We start from the raw sequence: 16779 nt of genomic DNA, 5'->3' as shown, positions 1-16779 counted from the left end.
GTCCACCAGTACAGCTTTTTTTTCCCCTTCTTCTTCCTCTCTCTCTCTCTCTCTCTCTCTCTCTCTCTCTCTCTCTTTTAAGAATAGTGTAGTAAAAATTATTGTGAAACTAAGGAGTAGTGCATTTGATGTAAGCTACCAGCAGACTGCTCAATAAGTGTACATTTGTCTCCGATTAAATGTGTATGTTTTGCAGATGCTGTGCTTAAAATATATTGCTTTTTAGGACTTAAATAAGGACGACGCTGGCTCAGAAAACAGGAGAAGAACACGCTCGTCAACACGGGGTGCTGTTTCCACACCGCCCCCTCCGCCGGCAAAGAGAGAAAAGAAGACACCTCCATCTGGTGGGGGAAGAGGTTTGTTGTGAAATCTTTTGTATATCAGTTACAACTAGTCTGATCAAATGGACCAAGAGATTTGGTGAACTAATAAAAGTTAATATAGTGCACTGTTTTGATTCTAGTTTATTAGTCATCATAGTGCATGAATTTTGAAGTAGGTTGTTTCCTGCACTCCCACTAACAGAATTTTGTGGGTTCTGTAGGATATTTTTCGAATATTTTGGCATCGGGGTCCAGGACCACCTGTGACTTGTTGCTAGGTAATATTGTAACTCTATTCTGTTTTTACACCAGTTATCTCTGTTTCTGTGCAAATATTTGCACTACAGTGAAAAAGGTAGCAATATGCAATCAGTGAAAGAGACTACATGAAACACAGAGTAGTCAAACAACCCTCAGATATCTGTGAAAGTGCACTGGTGTGCAAAAACTTAGGGATGAAAGTAACTTTAGCATGAAGTTTCTGCCAAGTAACGTAGCTTGATGAAACTTAGCCTATACCTATGCTACAGTATAATGCCGAAGGTAACTGAAAGATATACGTAATGACACAAACAGAAATGACACTTTTATGCAAAGACAATGCTTACACTGAAGTCGTGACAATTCATGACGGCCCCATGCACATTAGGCAAGGTGAGAAGTGGTTCTTAAGAGGGTGTGTGATCACCACAGTTCGCCATGCTTGTTCTGCGACATGCTCCCATGCTGGCCATAAGACCGGTAAGGAGTTCTTGTGGTAGGGCATTGCATTCCTACTCCAGCTCAATTGACAAGTACTAGATAGTCGTCGGTGTGCATGAAAATGGCACATTGTGTGTCCGAAATGCATCCATGCCGTGCTCAATAGGATCTAAGTTGAGGAAGGTCAGAACAGGCAGACCAGTCCATTCGCCAAGTAACTTCTAATTCCAAGAGCTGCTCCACTTGCACTGTTTGATGCAGGTGTGCAGTGTCATCCATTAAAATGAAGTCTGGGCCATACACACCTCTTAAAGATGTCTTTGGGGAAGGAGTACAGTATGACTGTTGGCAAGTGAATGTGCTGTATTCTAAGATTAGCAAGTCAGTGCGCCCTTGGAACATTACTTGTGTGCCTCCCCATACAACACGTGTACCACCAAAATGATCATGTTCAACAATCCTGCTCATTCAGTGAAAGATGGAAACATGTAATGAATCTAGGAACACTGTCGAACGTGATCATTTTGGTGCTCCACAGTTTGTGGCATAATGTTGCATGGGCATACTGACCTCCAAATCTTTGATTGCTGTACACTCATTGGTGAACTTTACTGTGTCACTGTATATTTCCTCCATGTGCGTTTTTTCAGGATGTGTTCGGCCCCAACTGAATTTTTACAGCAGGATGTTTGATGAATGGAGTGATCTACCTGTTCTCCTGTCTTTTAAGTCCCAACAAGCATTTGGGGGACGTGTTGGAGAGACGTATTGGAGTGCGTCCACATATACCAACACCCTCCTCAGTTGTCAGCTGTGCTGGTGGAGGAAGACAATGCCCCAACCTTGTAGCCAGCATCAGAATGTTGCAGAGCATGCATTGCTGTCCATGCTTGTCGCACACCTTATTTGGTAAAAGTTGGAGGGGCTGCATGTGCACTAACTTTTGAAGTGTGTGTTGGTAACGTCTGTTGCGATGGAGTGTAACAATGCTATAGTAGCAGCTGAATGAAAGGACCATTTTCGTTACTCAATTTTCGGAAATACGGAAGCGTCCGATCCCGTCCCTCTGCTTTGACCCATGACGTCACAAATATGGTGGAAACAAAAACACACACACACACTTTCCACAAGAAGCCTAATGACACTAACGGGACAAGCGCGGGTAATGGGGTGTTTTGGGTGGGGGGCAAACGAAATATAAACAAATTTAGACGCCTTGCGTAGCTACAACGTGTAAGTGAAGACAGCCATGCATGAATACCCACCCACCTCCCCAGGGGTCGTAACCCCTGCAACCCATAGAAGATAAAGATGCTTCAGTAGCTGATTAGTGTTTTTTGTCTTAAAAAATCTCACAGGATAGAACGAACAGATCAGAAAGATAAATTTAATAAACTAAAACAGAAATTGGAGGAAACAGATAATTAAAATAAGTAATAAGTGTTTTTAAATTTAAAAAAAAAATCTCACGAGATAGAACGAACAGATCAGAAAAGTAAATAAAATAAAACAGAACTGGAGACAGCCACACTCAAACCAAACTCCGTGCCTTCATGACGTCACACACGACAACACCCTTACGTCACGGGTCAAAGCTGATGCGTGGGATCGGACACTTCTGTCGACCCCAATTTTCTTAGTTTCTTGGAATTTATTGTATGTTTGATCATTGGCACTAATGCCCTGCAGTGTACATCATTTTACAGTCTTTGTTGTCCACTGTGAAAGGATCAGATTTTTACGTGTGTGTGTGTGTGTGTGTGTGTGTGTGTGTGTGTGTGTGTGTGTGTGTGTGTGTGTGTGTGTGAAGTATATAATTCAAATACACACACACACACCTCCCCATTTCACTACTTTGATTTTTGAGTGGTGTGTCATACTGCTGTAGGGACAGTGTCTTCTTAGACAAGTCATTTCACAGTGTATACATGCCCTTGGATGCAAGGTGTCACGAGATAGATAAACATTTTTAATAGTCAAATAATGGAAAGAGTAAAAATAATCATTCGCCTTGTAGTTGCATCGAGCGATCAACAAGTACACAAATGAAATTGAATCTGCAGTGATGAGAAATCACTTGCCCGTTATGCTCAAGGGCTTATGGAGGCCTGAACTAATGGGCACTAGTCTTCAAACCTGGTCCACAAACAAATCACCTGTCCCATTCCCATGTCATTAATTCCATAACCACCTCCACTAATCTGCTAGACTGGACTGGAACATGTAACCGCTTACTCTACCAGTGGTTTTGCTACCTTTCATTGTGGCCTAAAGTATCTTTTCTATATCTTCCAAAGTGGTAGTGTATTGACATCTGATGTATATGAAATATTCTGCTTCGACCAAGTACCCTCTCCTGAGACACCCCGCCATGTGGGTTGTATCTCTGTGGATATGGTACATGTAGATTTAAGACCTGTCAATGCAACCAACCAAGCACATTCTATTCCAGTCCTGTCTGTGCTGTACGGTACCCTATCAGAGACAGAGCTACCTTCAAGAGCAGTTCTGTCATATACTGGCTGTCTTGTAACTTCTGTAACTCTTGTCTTATGTGGAAGTTACCACCAGTAAGCTCTCTGCCCAAATGACTGGACACGGCCATGTTGTGCCTGAGAGCAGCAATGGCACACAATTCCGAGCCCAACATGGTCAGATTTGATAACTACTGTGCAATATGTGTGTCTGGATCCTCCTCGAGAGACCTTTCATAATTATGTAGATGGGAATTGCCGTTACAACTTGTTCTTTGATCCCGCAGTAGTGTCATTATCAGTAGCCCCTGTCCCGAACCCACCACTATCCATGCATCTGCTGACCATTTCACTCCATTAAGGCAGATTCATACTAGACATCAATGGAACGGAATGTCAGACCATATTACTGCAAAATGGTAAAGTGTTCATACTAACTGGACAACACAAATGTCAATATGTTTCCAAATACAAGACAGTGAAAGTGAGGCTATCTGATACCATCTTTGATTCCAAAAGATAAAATGTTGTACTAGAATTAGGGAATTATTGATAGTAAAATGTTAACTGCCAAAGCAAATTTCATAATGGATGTTCTTTTTCAGTTCTGTGTGGTAAACTGTCCAGAAGGGGGGAGGGAATTATTTGCTAGTGAAAATATATGCATACAGTCATGTTAAAAAATATTTGTAAGGGAATACATGAAACCTTTATACCTTATCCATTGTGGTATGTTTTCCCTACATAGCAGATGATAACTGTATTTTTCTAATTCAATAGGGCTGACGTTTCACATGAAGGAAAGGTAATTAAATGGAAATTGCTTCATCTAATTATGGTCTTATTTGCAGACAGTGTGTCTGCTCTGTAGTTTTTATAATACATATGCCATTTTTTCCTTTGATACATTATCGTTTCATGCAAGATCACTCAATATAAAAAATATCGAAGTTGTAATGGAACACTTCCAATGTGTCACAAAAATGATGCAAGGTAATAAAATAAAGACCAGAAAGACACAAATGCACAAAATCTGTTACTACAATATGAGTGAGCAGGGTAAAAATTAGGTTATCTTCAGATGTTAGAGACAAAGACACTGTTCACCCGCCAACATCATTAGCAAAACTTTCTTCCTGACACACCTCAATCTTAATGCTCCATTCTGTTGACGACCTGTGTGACTGCTCCATCGAGTGCAGATTGATCTTTAATGTGGGCAGGTTTGTACATAGTATCTATGTCTTGAGCCACTACGAATTAAGATAGAAAGAAATTAAAGACATTAGCTGCAAGTGGGCATTGCATTAAGTCAGCGAGGAAAGTAGAAAATTTGTGCCTGCATACTAGACAGATGCGCTGACTACGCCATCTGGACACAGTGGTCACCACAATCGCATGGACTATCCAGCACTCCACCTGTCGGACCCAAACTGTCAACGTACACATGTCCAAAAGATAACACACCACATAATATAATTATGGCAATGACGGCCAGTGATCCCTTAAGTGCTGATGCTCAAAATCTTACGGGAATTGGCGAGATGTAATTCCTTTGTGTGTCTATACTTCCGTCTGTTTTCTCTCTCTCCCTCTTGTTTGCCCCTATGATTCCTTTGATTATTACTTATATGTGGGACGTATCGCTCTTCTCTGTTACCTTGTGGAGTCCATTTTCGGCACTTGCTTCAGTGGCTTAACTTCACACTATCTGCAGCTTTCCTGGTGGGTGTGAACCGTTCACTACCTCGGCTTTGTGAAGTGGCGCATGTTCACCTTGGCCTTCATTCACTTTCTAAGGACACTACTCCATCCTCACTCTAATGCCTTCAGTTTCACAACCTTTGCATGGAACTTCTCGATAGTACCTTTGTGCACACTGATGGCTCTCGGACTGGCTGTTGGGTCCGGTGTGCCTTCGTCATTGGCGCCCGTGTCTTTCGATATCGGCTCCTGGCACACTGTTCAGTATTTACAGCCAAGCTGTTTGTCCTGTATCAGGCCACAGAGTACATACGGTGACAGACTTTCCAATTGTATCCTCTGCCGAGACTCTCAGTGCCCTTCAAAGTCTATGTGCGCTGTCCACTGCTCATCCCTTAGTGCAACGGGTCCAGGAAAACTGGGCACTGCCAAGGCTGCAGTCCTTGTACCTCAGCCCACGAGTTCCTATATTCCCTCCGATGATCTCTGTGTTGCTGTCTGTCAAGAGGTGGGTCCCTTTGGCATTGCCAATGCTCCTCCTGTCACGGGAATGAGCTCCGGCTTACTACGCCTCTCCCAGCGGCTTGGACGAGCTCCTCTCTGCCCACTCGCCGAGATGAGGTCATTTTAACTAGGTTGTGTATTGGGCACTGCCTTTTTAGACATAATTTGATAAGTGGCGCTACCCCACCACTTTGTACACATTGTGCCCAAGTTTTAACTGTGCGCCACTTCCTGACAGAGTGCACTTTTTTTACAGCCATTTTAGCAAATGATGCGCAAGCTGTCGACCGCGTTTTACTTATCCGCCAGAGCAATATGGTGAAGGCCATTTAATTTTTAGTTTTGGACCTCCGTTTCTATATGGTGTCTTTTTTAGCTCTCTCCACGGCCCTGTGTGTAGCTGTCTTCTGTTATGGCAATTGGGACTGATGTATAGTCGTTTTTCAACTCCTCTCTGTCTTCGTGTTCTATAGTTTTGACTCGGATGTGTATGTTCCCAGTTGATTTTTTGTGCCCTAAAGCAAACAAAGAAACGCCTTCCCAGCACATCGCGAAAAGTGAAGAACTTTTCAGGGCCTCGTGATTCTAGCCTAGTCATGTGGACAGTCATCCTGCTGGAAGATTTTGTCACAGTTAGGAAAAACATTGAGCATGTAGGGTTGCGCTTGTTCTGAAGTAATGTTCAAGTAGTCCACAGCTATTCTGGTGCCTTCAGTTACTGTCACAGGTCCCAAAGAAGCCCACATGAATACTGCCTGTAGCATAATACCGTATTTACTCGAATCTAAGCCGCACTTTTTTTCCGGTTTTTGTAATCCAAAACACTGCCTGCGGCTTAGAATCGAGTGCAAAGTAAGCGGAAGTTCTGTAAAATGTTGGTAGGTGCTGCCACAATTAACTTCTGCCGTCGAATATATGTAGTGCTACAGAGGTATGCTTTGCAGGCACAAAGATAAATACTGGTGCCAAAACCTCTGCATCAGTAAATAAATTAAGGTGGAAGAAGAGATTTTTTCTCCGCCCCGAGTTTCGACCACTGCACTTTCATACATTATCCGACGAAGTAAATACAAATTCCGTATTGCTCACCTTCGAATGTAGCAGCCTTACAATGTACTACGAAAATCCGACTGGCAAGACTGTTTGGGATGTTTGTCAATATGGCCCACTCAACGTTCTGAATTTTTTCCTACTTGTGACAAGAGATGGTTGCTAATAGGAACTTTTATGAATTGTGAATCACATGCAGTATTCTCTTCACCATACGAATATAAACATTTTGCCATGTATTCTTTCGTGTTTGCTGCTATCTCATTTAAATCCTATCTGCCTAATAAACCACAAAGCTAGAGTGAGACAACAGCAAACGCGGAAGAATATACGTATCATGCCATGTTTATATTCGTATTATTCTTATGCCGAATAGTGAAACAGTCAGAAATGAAGCACGACAACTGACTAGATTTTTAAATCTAAGATGACTCCAATTTCTGTCCAAAATGTAAATGTACTAAAGAGGCGTCTGCAAAGATTTTCAAACGAAGAAAAATTTTCGGTAAACTCTCCTTCACAACATCTTCTATCACACACAGTCTATTATTTGGTTCTTGTTGATTATTATCAAAGAAAGCAACAGTGTAAGTAACAACAAATAGCAGTCGCGTCTCTTGCCATTGTTTCACTAATGAGATGATTCCTCTCTCTCTCTCTCTCTCTCTCTCTCTCTCTCTCTCTCTCTCTCTCTCTCTCTCTCTCTCTCCTCTTTTAATCTTAATCTTTTAAATTGGAAGCGGCGGTAGCGCGCACAAAAGCAAGACATGCGGCGAACGACGACAGGTTGTAAACACTCATTATCAAAATGCGACAAACAATGCATGACACAGTACAATAATGCATTTTCAGCTTAGAGTGGCATAAACACCTATAACAAAGGAACGGCACTTATCAGATCAAAGAAAAATAAGCAATCAATTCAAACCAGACGAAGCACGTGAAAAAGGAAGGGTACCCGTATAAATATATACGGAGCGCCTGACACATAATAATGGCTACCTGGTAAAGCTTACCTGCTAAGCTTACGACTCGAACCAAACTACTGTAGCTGCATCGTCATTCATTTGACCTAAATTGTGTATCATATTACAATGGACCAACTTTTGTTTCGATTTGGAGGTGCCGCGTAAAACTTTTCTCCCCTCTTGAATTTAGTCTCATTTTTCAGGTGCGGCTTAGATTTGAGTAAATATAGTATGGCCCACACTGTCTTCCATTTGTAGCATGGTGCTTGTTTCGAGCAACTGTTTTATTTGGATGACTGTACATCTAGCTTCACCATCAGTGTGATGTAAGAAGAAGTGACCGGGTGAAACGTTTCCATTGATGCACAGTCCAATCTCAACATCATTAGGTAAATGTGGAAACACGTAGCAGTTGTCTGCTGCAGTGGTCCAAAACTCTTGTGCCTGCAGCACCATTGTAGCAAACCTGCCACGGATTGTCATCAGCCCTCCTTAACAGAGTGGGTGAGCCTCTGATCTCCACATTCTATGAAGTGGATGTCGAACAACAGTTGTCACCACCTGTTTAGCACTTCCCATAGATTCTCTCAACAGTAGCACACAAATAACTGAACCATCTTCGCTGCTTCTGAGATGCTTGTGTGCAGGCTTAGGCTCATAACAATCTGTCATTTATCAGGTTTGATTTTGTCAATGGATAACCACATTTTGTGGCCTGTATTGTCACTTGAGAGATTGCTTATTTGTCTTGGCTCTGCTTACACGATTCTGTTATTGCGTCATGTGCATGCAATGCCACCAGACAGCATACTGTCTCACAGTGAACAGTGGTATAATCTTGCTAATATCGGTGTATCATTTGCACATTCTATGTTGAAACGTTATCATTGGCTACACAAATCAGCTGATCTACCGTCATATTTTCTCCTGACTGCTCATGATATGAGGGCTGTCCAGAAAGTAAGTTACTATCGGTCGCGAAATGGAAACCACAGTGAAAACTAGAAACGTTCTATTTGCAACAGTTAGGTACACCTTCCACGTACTTCTCTACGTAGTCGCCGCTCCAGCTTCCAGTTTTATTGTAGTGTTGTATCAACTTTCCAATATCCTCGTCATAGAAAGCAGCCGCCTGTGCTTTCAGCCAGTTATTTGCACTGGTCTGCAGCTCATTGTGTGTGGAAAATTTTGTCTTCTTAGCCACTGGTTCTTGTGAGCAGAGATGAGACTCAGGGGGAGCCAATTACAGACTGTATGATGGGTGATCAAACACTTCTCATCGGAAATGCTGCAGGAGTGTCTTCATTGCCCCTGCAGTGTGCGGCCGAGAATTGGCATGAAGAAGGAACTGCTCGACAGTTGTGTTATGTGGGCTGCATGACACAGGCGAAATCTCTAACCGGGCCCTCATACTTGGCGGGAGACGCTATTCCCTATGCATCTTCACGTGCTCACTGTTCACTCAAAATAGAAAAGAGCGACGCGACACGATCGACGGGCACACTAGAGACACTGCCCAACACATCTGTGCGAAGCTTTACCGGATTTTCCCAGTGGTTTACGTTTCGTGACCGATCGTAACTTACTTTCTGGACAGCCCTCGTAGTACACAGACAACATGTTTTTGCATTTTGTTTTAATTTTCCCCTTCAGCTGGTTGAGGGGGCTGGGGTAATACTCTTTGGTTATACTACAGCTCTGACAGTGATACTTCAAAAACAGTATATTGTCTTTGTCCCAGAAAACCAAACACTGTGACTGGTTTGGTAGATTTCTGGCTGCAGGACGTCCATTGTTGCACTGATCCACTATGGTGTCATTTCCCTGATCATTCTTTGGATGTGGGATCATAAATATGGAACTAGGTTTCATCTCCAATCACCAACAGAGTCAAAAGTCCTGTGTAGTATGAAATTGGTCCTGAAAAACACTGGATGTCTGAATTCATGTCTTGTTGTGATTATGGTTGTAACATATCGGATCTGACTTCGTTGGAAGCTATCTTGTGCCTAAGATATTGTCAGTAATAAATCCAACACATATTCAGATTGTGTCCAGTGTATCACCATCTTACTAGTGGAGGTATGCCTAGTTTACATTGCTCTTTCTAGTGTTCGGTTGAATTGTTTTCATTTTAAGAACAAATGTTGAAATATTTTGTGTAAAATGGAAACAACTCAGATTAACACCGAGAAGCACACCATTAATCAATCACACTGAGAAAACCTGAGAGATATTTGCCTATCTTTAAGGATGGGCCTGCAGACGGCTTTGCTTATGATCATGTTTTTCACTGTTGCGGACCATCAATGAATTCACATTCATTTATTTCATCTTTTTACAACAGAACTATTGCCTTTCAATCTAACCTAGCCTTGGGAAACACTACAGATGTGATTGACACTGCAAATAAGATTTTGTATTCAGATAGAAGAAGTTTGAAAGTGCTATACATCAGTAGCAAGGATACTAATGTGAAGAAACCTCAAAGTGAACAAAAGGTTGTCCACCTAATTTGAGGAGCATCTTTTGTGGCGTACAGATGTCATCTGATTAAGAGCATGTCATAGTATATGCTTAGTATGGGGAGTTGCATAAAACTAGTCTTCCACTGATGACAATAATAATCGTAAATAATCTTCTGCAAAGCAGTTTAGTGCACAGTGTATTTTAAGGCTGAATAGTGCTACTGCTGTTCTGCTGGTGGTTTAGATTGTTTTGATGAATGTGTAATTACTCATTAACTGTTGGCTATTTTGCTCATTTCAAGATATCGTCCTTAATTTTCAGGCTCGAAGCGTGGTCGTCCCAAGAGAGATGCTGACGAGAAAGAGGCTGCTGGTGGAGCTGACGAAGATGCGGGGGCGCCACCAGAGAAGAAGGTGGCAGAGCAGAAGGAGGAGGGTGACGCAGGCAGTGCCGAAGACAGGGCCGACTCTGGCAAGGATGCGGCTCCGGCAGAAACCTCTGCTACAGCGCAAGAGGACAAATCTGAGAAAATGGATGTAAGTCTGTAGTTAAACAAGAAACATGGTCAATTTTTTTCTATATGCTGTCTTCCACTTTTGTCTGTAAACCCACACCTGTCCCTATATCTTTCTTCAGGTGTGGCTATCTATTCTGGCACTGATCTCATCAATAGTGTACAATCACACAAACATTATATTAACATCAAAATTTGTATCATGTTTTTATGCAGGCATTGTGTGTCTCTATTTTCATTTACAAATCACATAAAAATGATGAGTTCAGATGGAGATCTTTCATGCACGGGCAAATGCAGCCTATTTTGTCTAAGCAGAAATTATAACACCAGTACAGTTAAGTATGACACACAATGCTCCAAAAGACCATATCCCAGAGGCCGTAAGCACGTTTGCTTCTGTTAGGTAATCATGTAGCAGGTCACACGATGCCATTTGTTATTTACCATTAAAAACACCTAAAAATAGTGAGCAGTGTTTATTCTCTCTCTGCTTTATCATCTGAACTTTACATATACACTGTGACGCTTAAATCTGGACAAATGACTTTTTTTTAATTAAATTTATTAAAACAAAATATAAATGAAAATCCTTTTACATATTAGTAGTTGTATCTTTCAAGAGTAACATAACATCCCATTGAGCCACAATGAGTGCATCCATTCTTGTACTGAAGTGATCGCTCACATTACAGCAGCAATGTCCATATTCTTGAATGCTGCTTAGATAGCAGTGCACAGAGATGTGACATTAGCATGCCTCATCTTATTGGTAACTCTTTAGACTATGCTCCAAAGATAGTAGTCAAGGGGGTTCAAATTCAAACTATTCTGAGGCTGGAACTCCTTTGACCAGAACATGTCAACATTATCGGAGAGCCAGTTTTGGACTAAATGGCTCTTATCAGCCCCTCCTCTGCCAAGCATTGTTTGCTTGCTGACATTCAGTACTGATTACAATTTCCTCTCAATTGCCACGGATCCTCCGGAATCAGCGTCAGAGCCTTTTCGGTGACTGCTGCGGTATGACACGAGTTTCCTCGAATAAGGTTTCCTCACCATGTTAGCGGAACCCTCCCCAAACTTCTCCGAAGCATTATACTTGGCCACGTATCGTAAACAGTTGCATCTTTAGTACCCGAAGAATCTTAACTATTTCAATGGGGGAATGGCCAGCACAAAGACTTTGCATAATTGCAGCTCTTTGGTTTTACCTTGTCTGTTTCAACTCGGCCATTTTGAGGTTCTGAGTGATGGATGCCTAGGGCTTTCGAGAGCCTCTGCCGGAACAATGATGTGGTGAGAAATTCAAATTGAAATGTGCCCATGTTCAAGTACCGCATTCTGTGCAGTCATTCATAACCTCCTGTATGACACAGCAGAAACCCTTGTTCCCGTGGGAGCTGTACTACTACACTCCTGGAAATGGAAAAAAGAACACATTGACACCGGTGTGTCAGACCCACCATACTTGCTCCGGACACTGCGAGAGGGCTGTACAAGCAATGATCACATGCACGGCACAGCGGACACACCAGGAACCGCGGTGTTGGCCGGCGAATGGCGCTAGCTGCGCAGCATTTGTGCACCGCCGCCGTCAGTGTCAGCCAGTTTGCCGTGGCATACGGAGCTCCATCGCAGTCTTTAACACTGGTAGCATGCCGCGACAGCGTGGACGTGAACCGTATGTGCAGTTGACGGACTTTGAGCGAGGGCGTATAGTGGGCATGCGGGAGGCCGGGTGGACGTACCGCCGAATTGCTCAACACGTGGGGCGTGAGGTCTCCACAGTACATCGATGTTGTCGCCAGTGGTCGGCGGAAGGCGCACGTGCCCGTCGACCTGGGACCGGACCGCAGCGACGCACGGATGCACGCCAAGACCGTAGGATCCTACGCAGTGCCGTAGGGGACCGCACCGCCACTTCCCAGCAAATCAGGGACACTGTTGCTCCTGGGGTATTGGCGAGGACCATTCGCAACCGTCTCCATGAAGCTGGGCTACGGTCCCGCACACCGTTAGGCCGTCTTCCGCTCACGCCCCAACATCGTGCAGCCCGCCTCCAGTGGTGTCGCGACAGGCGTGAATGGAGGGACGAATGGAGACGTGTCGTCTTCAGCGATGAGAGTCGCTTCTGCGTTGGTGCCAATGATGGTCGTATGCGTGTTTGGCGCCGTGCAGGTGAGCGCCACACTCAGGACTGCATACGACCGAGGCACACAGGGCCAACACCCGGCATCATGGTGTGGGGAGCGATCTCCTACACTGGCCGTACACCACTGGTGATCGTCGAGGGGACACTGAATAGTGCACGGCACATCCAAACCGTCATCGAACCCATCGTTCTACCATTCCTAGACCGGCAAGGGAACTTGCTGTTCCAACAGGACAATGCACATCCGCATGTATCCTGTGCCACCCAACGTGCTCTAGAAGGTGTAAGTCAACTACCCTGGCCAGCAAGATCTCCGGATCTGTCCCCCATTGAGCATGTTTGGGACTGGATGAAGCGTCGTCTCACGCGGTCTGCACGTCCAGCACGAACGCTGGTCCAACTGAGGCGCCAGGTGGAAATGGCATGGCAAGCCGTTCCACAGGACTACATCCAGCATCTCTACGATCGTCTCCATGGGAGAATAGCAGCCTGCATTGCTGCGAAAGGTGGATATACACTGTACTAGTGCCGACATTGTGCATGCTCTGTTGCCTGTGTCTATGTGCCTGTGGTTCTGTCAGTGTGATCATGTGATGTATCTGACCCCAGGAATGTGTCAATAAAGTTTCCCCTTCCTGGGACAATGAATTCACGGTGTTCTTATTTCAATTTCCAGGAGTGTATTTACGGCACTCTACCTGCCATTTCTCAAGCAGAAAACTTCTCCTGGTGCTAAAATTTTGCCTGTTTCAAGACCAAAGGATAACTGTGGGTACAACTAAAATTAAAACAAATTTGGATGTGCTTAGTGACATTGAGATCAATACTTTCTCTGAAGTTATAATTTTAGGTTATTTTTGTAGGAAATAGACTTCAAAACAATTTTATGTCACTGCAGAGTGCGTAAGTGCTGTGATAATTGAGTGAAGGTAGCACTACTCTCAACAGTGTCGATCCTTGGATGTATCTGAATTTCTCTCTCAGAACTCTCTCATGACATACTACCTCACTCTTCTGCACCCATACATACATTTTGTATCCTCTACTGCCACTGTTACCAGTGGTGGTAGTATTATTGCTATTATAATTATTAATCATTACTATTATTTCAAATGGTCATAGATGCATCCAAATCTTGTCAGATAATCTCACTGCTATTAGATAGTGAAGCAGCTGCAAGACAAAAGCGATTTTCCTTTATTTTTACATGTGTTTCTTCTCAGCCGGAAGCATCTTGATAACTATGGTAAATTCATATGTGTTACAATAGCATCAAATGAAATAAAACCATATACTCAACACTAACTCCTTTTTGGTAACCAAAGGCCTCATATTAAATGTTTATGGCTGTGTGCATTGCCGCTGTCAGACATGAAGTGTTACAGTTATCTTAAACTCTGTCAGGTACATTCAAAGATAAACCAACAAGAAGTAACATTTCTTGTTGGGGAGCCAGAGCACTATCAGTATACACTTTGGTGGGAAAGCACCTCATTAAACATAATGCAAGGCAAGAAACAAAAGTATCATGAGACCTTAGGATATAACTGACACTTTTGGGCTTCAACACATTTTCGAATTTGCATGTTTCACTCTTTATGCATTTGGCTTAATGACGTACTTTCCCACCAAAGTGTCTATCAGTGCAAAAAGAAATGATACTTCCTGCTGGTTTTTAACTTCTGAATGTAACTGACTAGAGAGTTTACAATAACTACAGGTTGTCCATAAAGTCCGTGAACACTTTCAATCCGTCATAACAAATTTGTTGTGCCAGTGGTAAATGGCCTTCCTTGTTGGTGGCTTCTCACCATACTTGGTTCTAAACATCTCTTGAACAGCTGTAGCACACTTGTTTTTGTCGAACTCAGATACACAGAATGCTAGGTCCGCACCTGAACTCGCCATGTTTGCGACTAGTGTTGACTACCGGCAAATTACCTAACTATGTTGTGAAGGTATACATGAAAAAAAACTTAAGGGTTTCTCTTCAAAATAACATATGTATGATATCTGTACAATGTTTGGTTCTTGTGCAATAAATAATTGAAAGTGTTCCCGGACTTTATGTACACCCTGTATAACACAGCTGGCTTACTCCATTTAATGTCTTGACAACAGGGCTGTACACCTCCAGAAACATTTAATGCGTTACCACTGGCTACTAAAAGTGAGTTTCTCTGTTGTAAGTTGAGTCTTTGATTTTATTTATTGTTGTAACATATTAAACTTCCCACAGCTGAGCAAAATGTGTAAAAATAAAGATTTTTGCAACTTTCAGCTGCTACACAATCTTATACTTTCTATGCTCTCTGTTCTCCTGCAAGAGATGCTGCGCTAACTAAACATCTTCCCTGCCTCTATTTTGCATATTAATGTATGTTTTCTAACTTAGGTGGACACTCCGAAGGAAGAATCGGATACAACAGCGGAAGCAGACAGTGAGAAGAGAGGGGAACAGGCGAAACCTACTGCGGAGACCCCGAGTTCTGCTGAAGCCACTGCAGAAGAGAAACCTACCGAAGGAGAGGAGAAAGACAACGCAGAGGACAAGCCGGCAGCTGCGCCACTGGCAGCACCGGCCGCTCCACCGGTGGAAAACGATTCGGGCAAGGACGCTGTCACATCTGCTGAGCCCAAGGATGCTGCTGCCCCTTCACCTGCCAAGGAGGTCAGTTATCGCCAAAAATAAATTCCTTCTCTTATTGTCAAACTCCTAGTTTTATATCTACATATGGCCATATTTGTAATGGAGGTAAATGCATTGTCATTGAAGTTCGGTAGAATGCACCATGCCTTCAGTTGTTAATGGGATAGTGTTGCTCGTGTACACTATTCAGTATGTCTGTGTGGCTCGAAGAATAACGATGAGCTGAGAATGTGTGTGTATTGCCACTTTACGAAAAGAAGTGCTATAAGCAGAGAAAGTTGCCCACCTAATTTGCTTACACTGCCATTATCTTTTTTATTGTTTAGTTTTTTCACTGTCTTCCATTCTATTCTACTTATTCCTTCATTCCCTATCCCATTGAATCTAGGCCCCCATGTTTGCAGATATATAGCTGGTGCAAAAATTTTTAACGAAATTGTGTGGCAGTAAACGTTCACCCATACAGTGTATTTTTCCTTTAACTTTGTGTGTGCTAAAAGTTTTCTTCCATGCAAAGAAGCATGCAGTTTGGGACAGTGAAGAAATTCCCTGGATTTCATAGAGTTCTATGTGTGTGTTCTACAAGTCCAGTTGGGAAGGCTATCTTCATAAAAATATTTAAATAAAACAGTAATTGAATGCCTCACAAAATGGAAAAAAGGTGCATAAGCTGAATTTTTAATTTATATTAAGCTTTGGTGTTGGTCCTTCCAGACACTCTTGAGTAATGAAGGTTGGAATGTTTCTGGATTGGCCACTGCCCCTTGAATGTATTTTCCTCTACAAGGACGACCCCCCAGGGAGTGGTAAATTAAGTGCAGGTATCAGTAGAGCATGTATCAGTTGTGCTTACTGTTTGCTAATGGCAAAGGGAGCTCTTGGTTTGGACAGGGATGTGCCCTCTGTTTTTGTGAAAAGAAGCCTCTCGAACTAAGTATAAATTTGTGTGTCAGTGCCTATATAACACCACAAATTGAAGAATTAAGAATGAAGTCTTTTTCAGACTCGTGTGCTGAATGTTCATCTTCGTAATAATTTTACAAGAGTTCATTTATACTTCCTTTATATAATTTTCGCTATTATGTATTAGATAACGTAATAAGCTGTGTATGAACTGTTGTGGTGCTCAGGCCAAAGATTCAATTTAATGCAGCTGTCCAGGCTAGACCGTCTTATGCAACTTTGTTCATCTCTGCATAACTACTGCTACTTACAAACATCTGAACCTGCTTACTCTATTCAAGCCTTGGTCTCCCTCTACAA

The 16779-nt window shown here is 42.8% G+C and overlaps 1 protein-coding gene across 1 annotated transcript in view; it reads left to right on the top strand.

The window, feature by feature from the left end:
* LOC124719617 (brain acid soluble protein 1-like) overlaps positions 1-16779 on the top strand; it is a 42856-nt gene that overhangs the window by 2101 nt on the left and 23976 nt on the right. Inside the window, exons 3-5 of the mRNA XM_047244828.1 lie at positions 227-359; positions 10519-10733; positions 15262-15537. Coding sequence (XP_047100784.1) covers positions 227-359; positions 10519-10733; positions 15262-15537 — 624 coding nt within the window. The remainder of the gene's footprint in view (positions 1-226; positions 360-10518; positions 10734-15261; positions 15538-16779) is intronic.

This window comes from Schistocerca piceifrons, chromosome 11 (assembly GCF_021461385.2).
Source record: "Schistocerca piceifrons isolate TAMUIC-IGC-003096 chromosome 11, iqSchPice1.1, whole genome shotgun sequence".
NCBI classification, from domain to species: domain Eukaryota; kingdom Metazoa; phylum Arthropoda; class Insecta; order Orthoptera; family Acrididae; genus Schistocerca; species Schistocerca piceifrons.
This window is presented reverse-complemented; position numbering and strand designations above follow the sequence as displayed.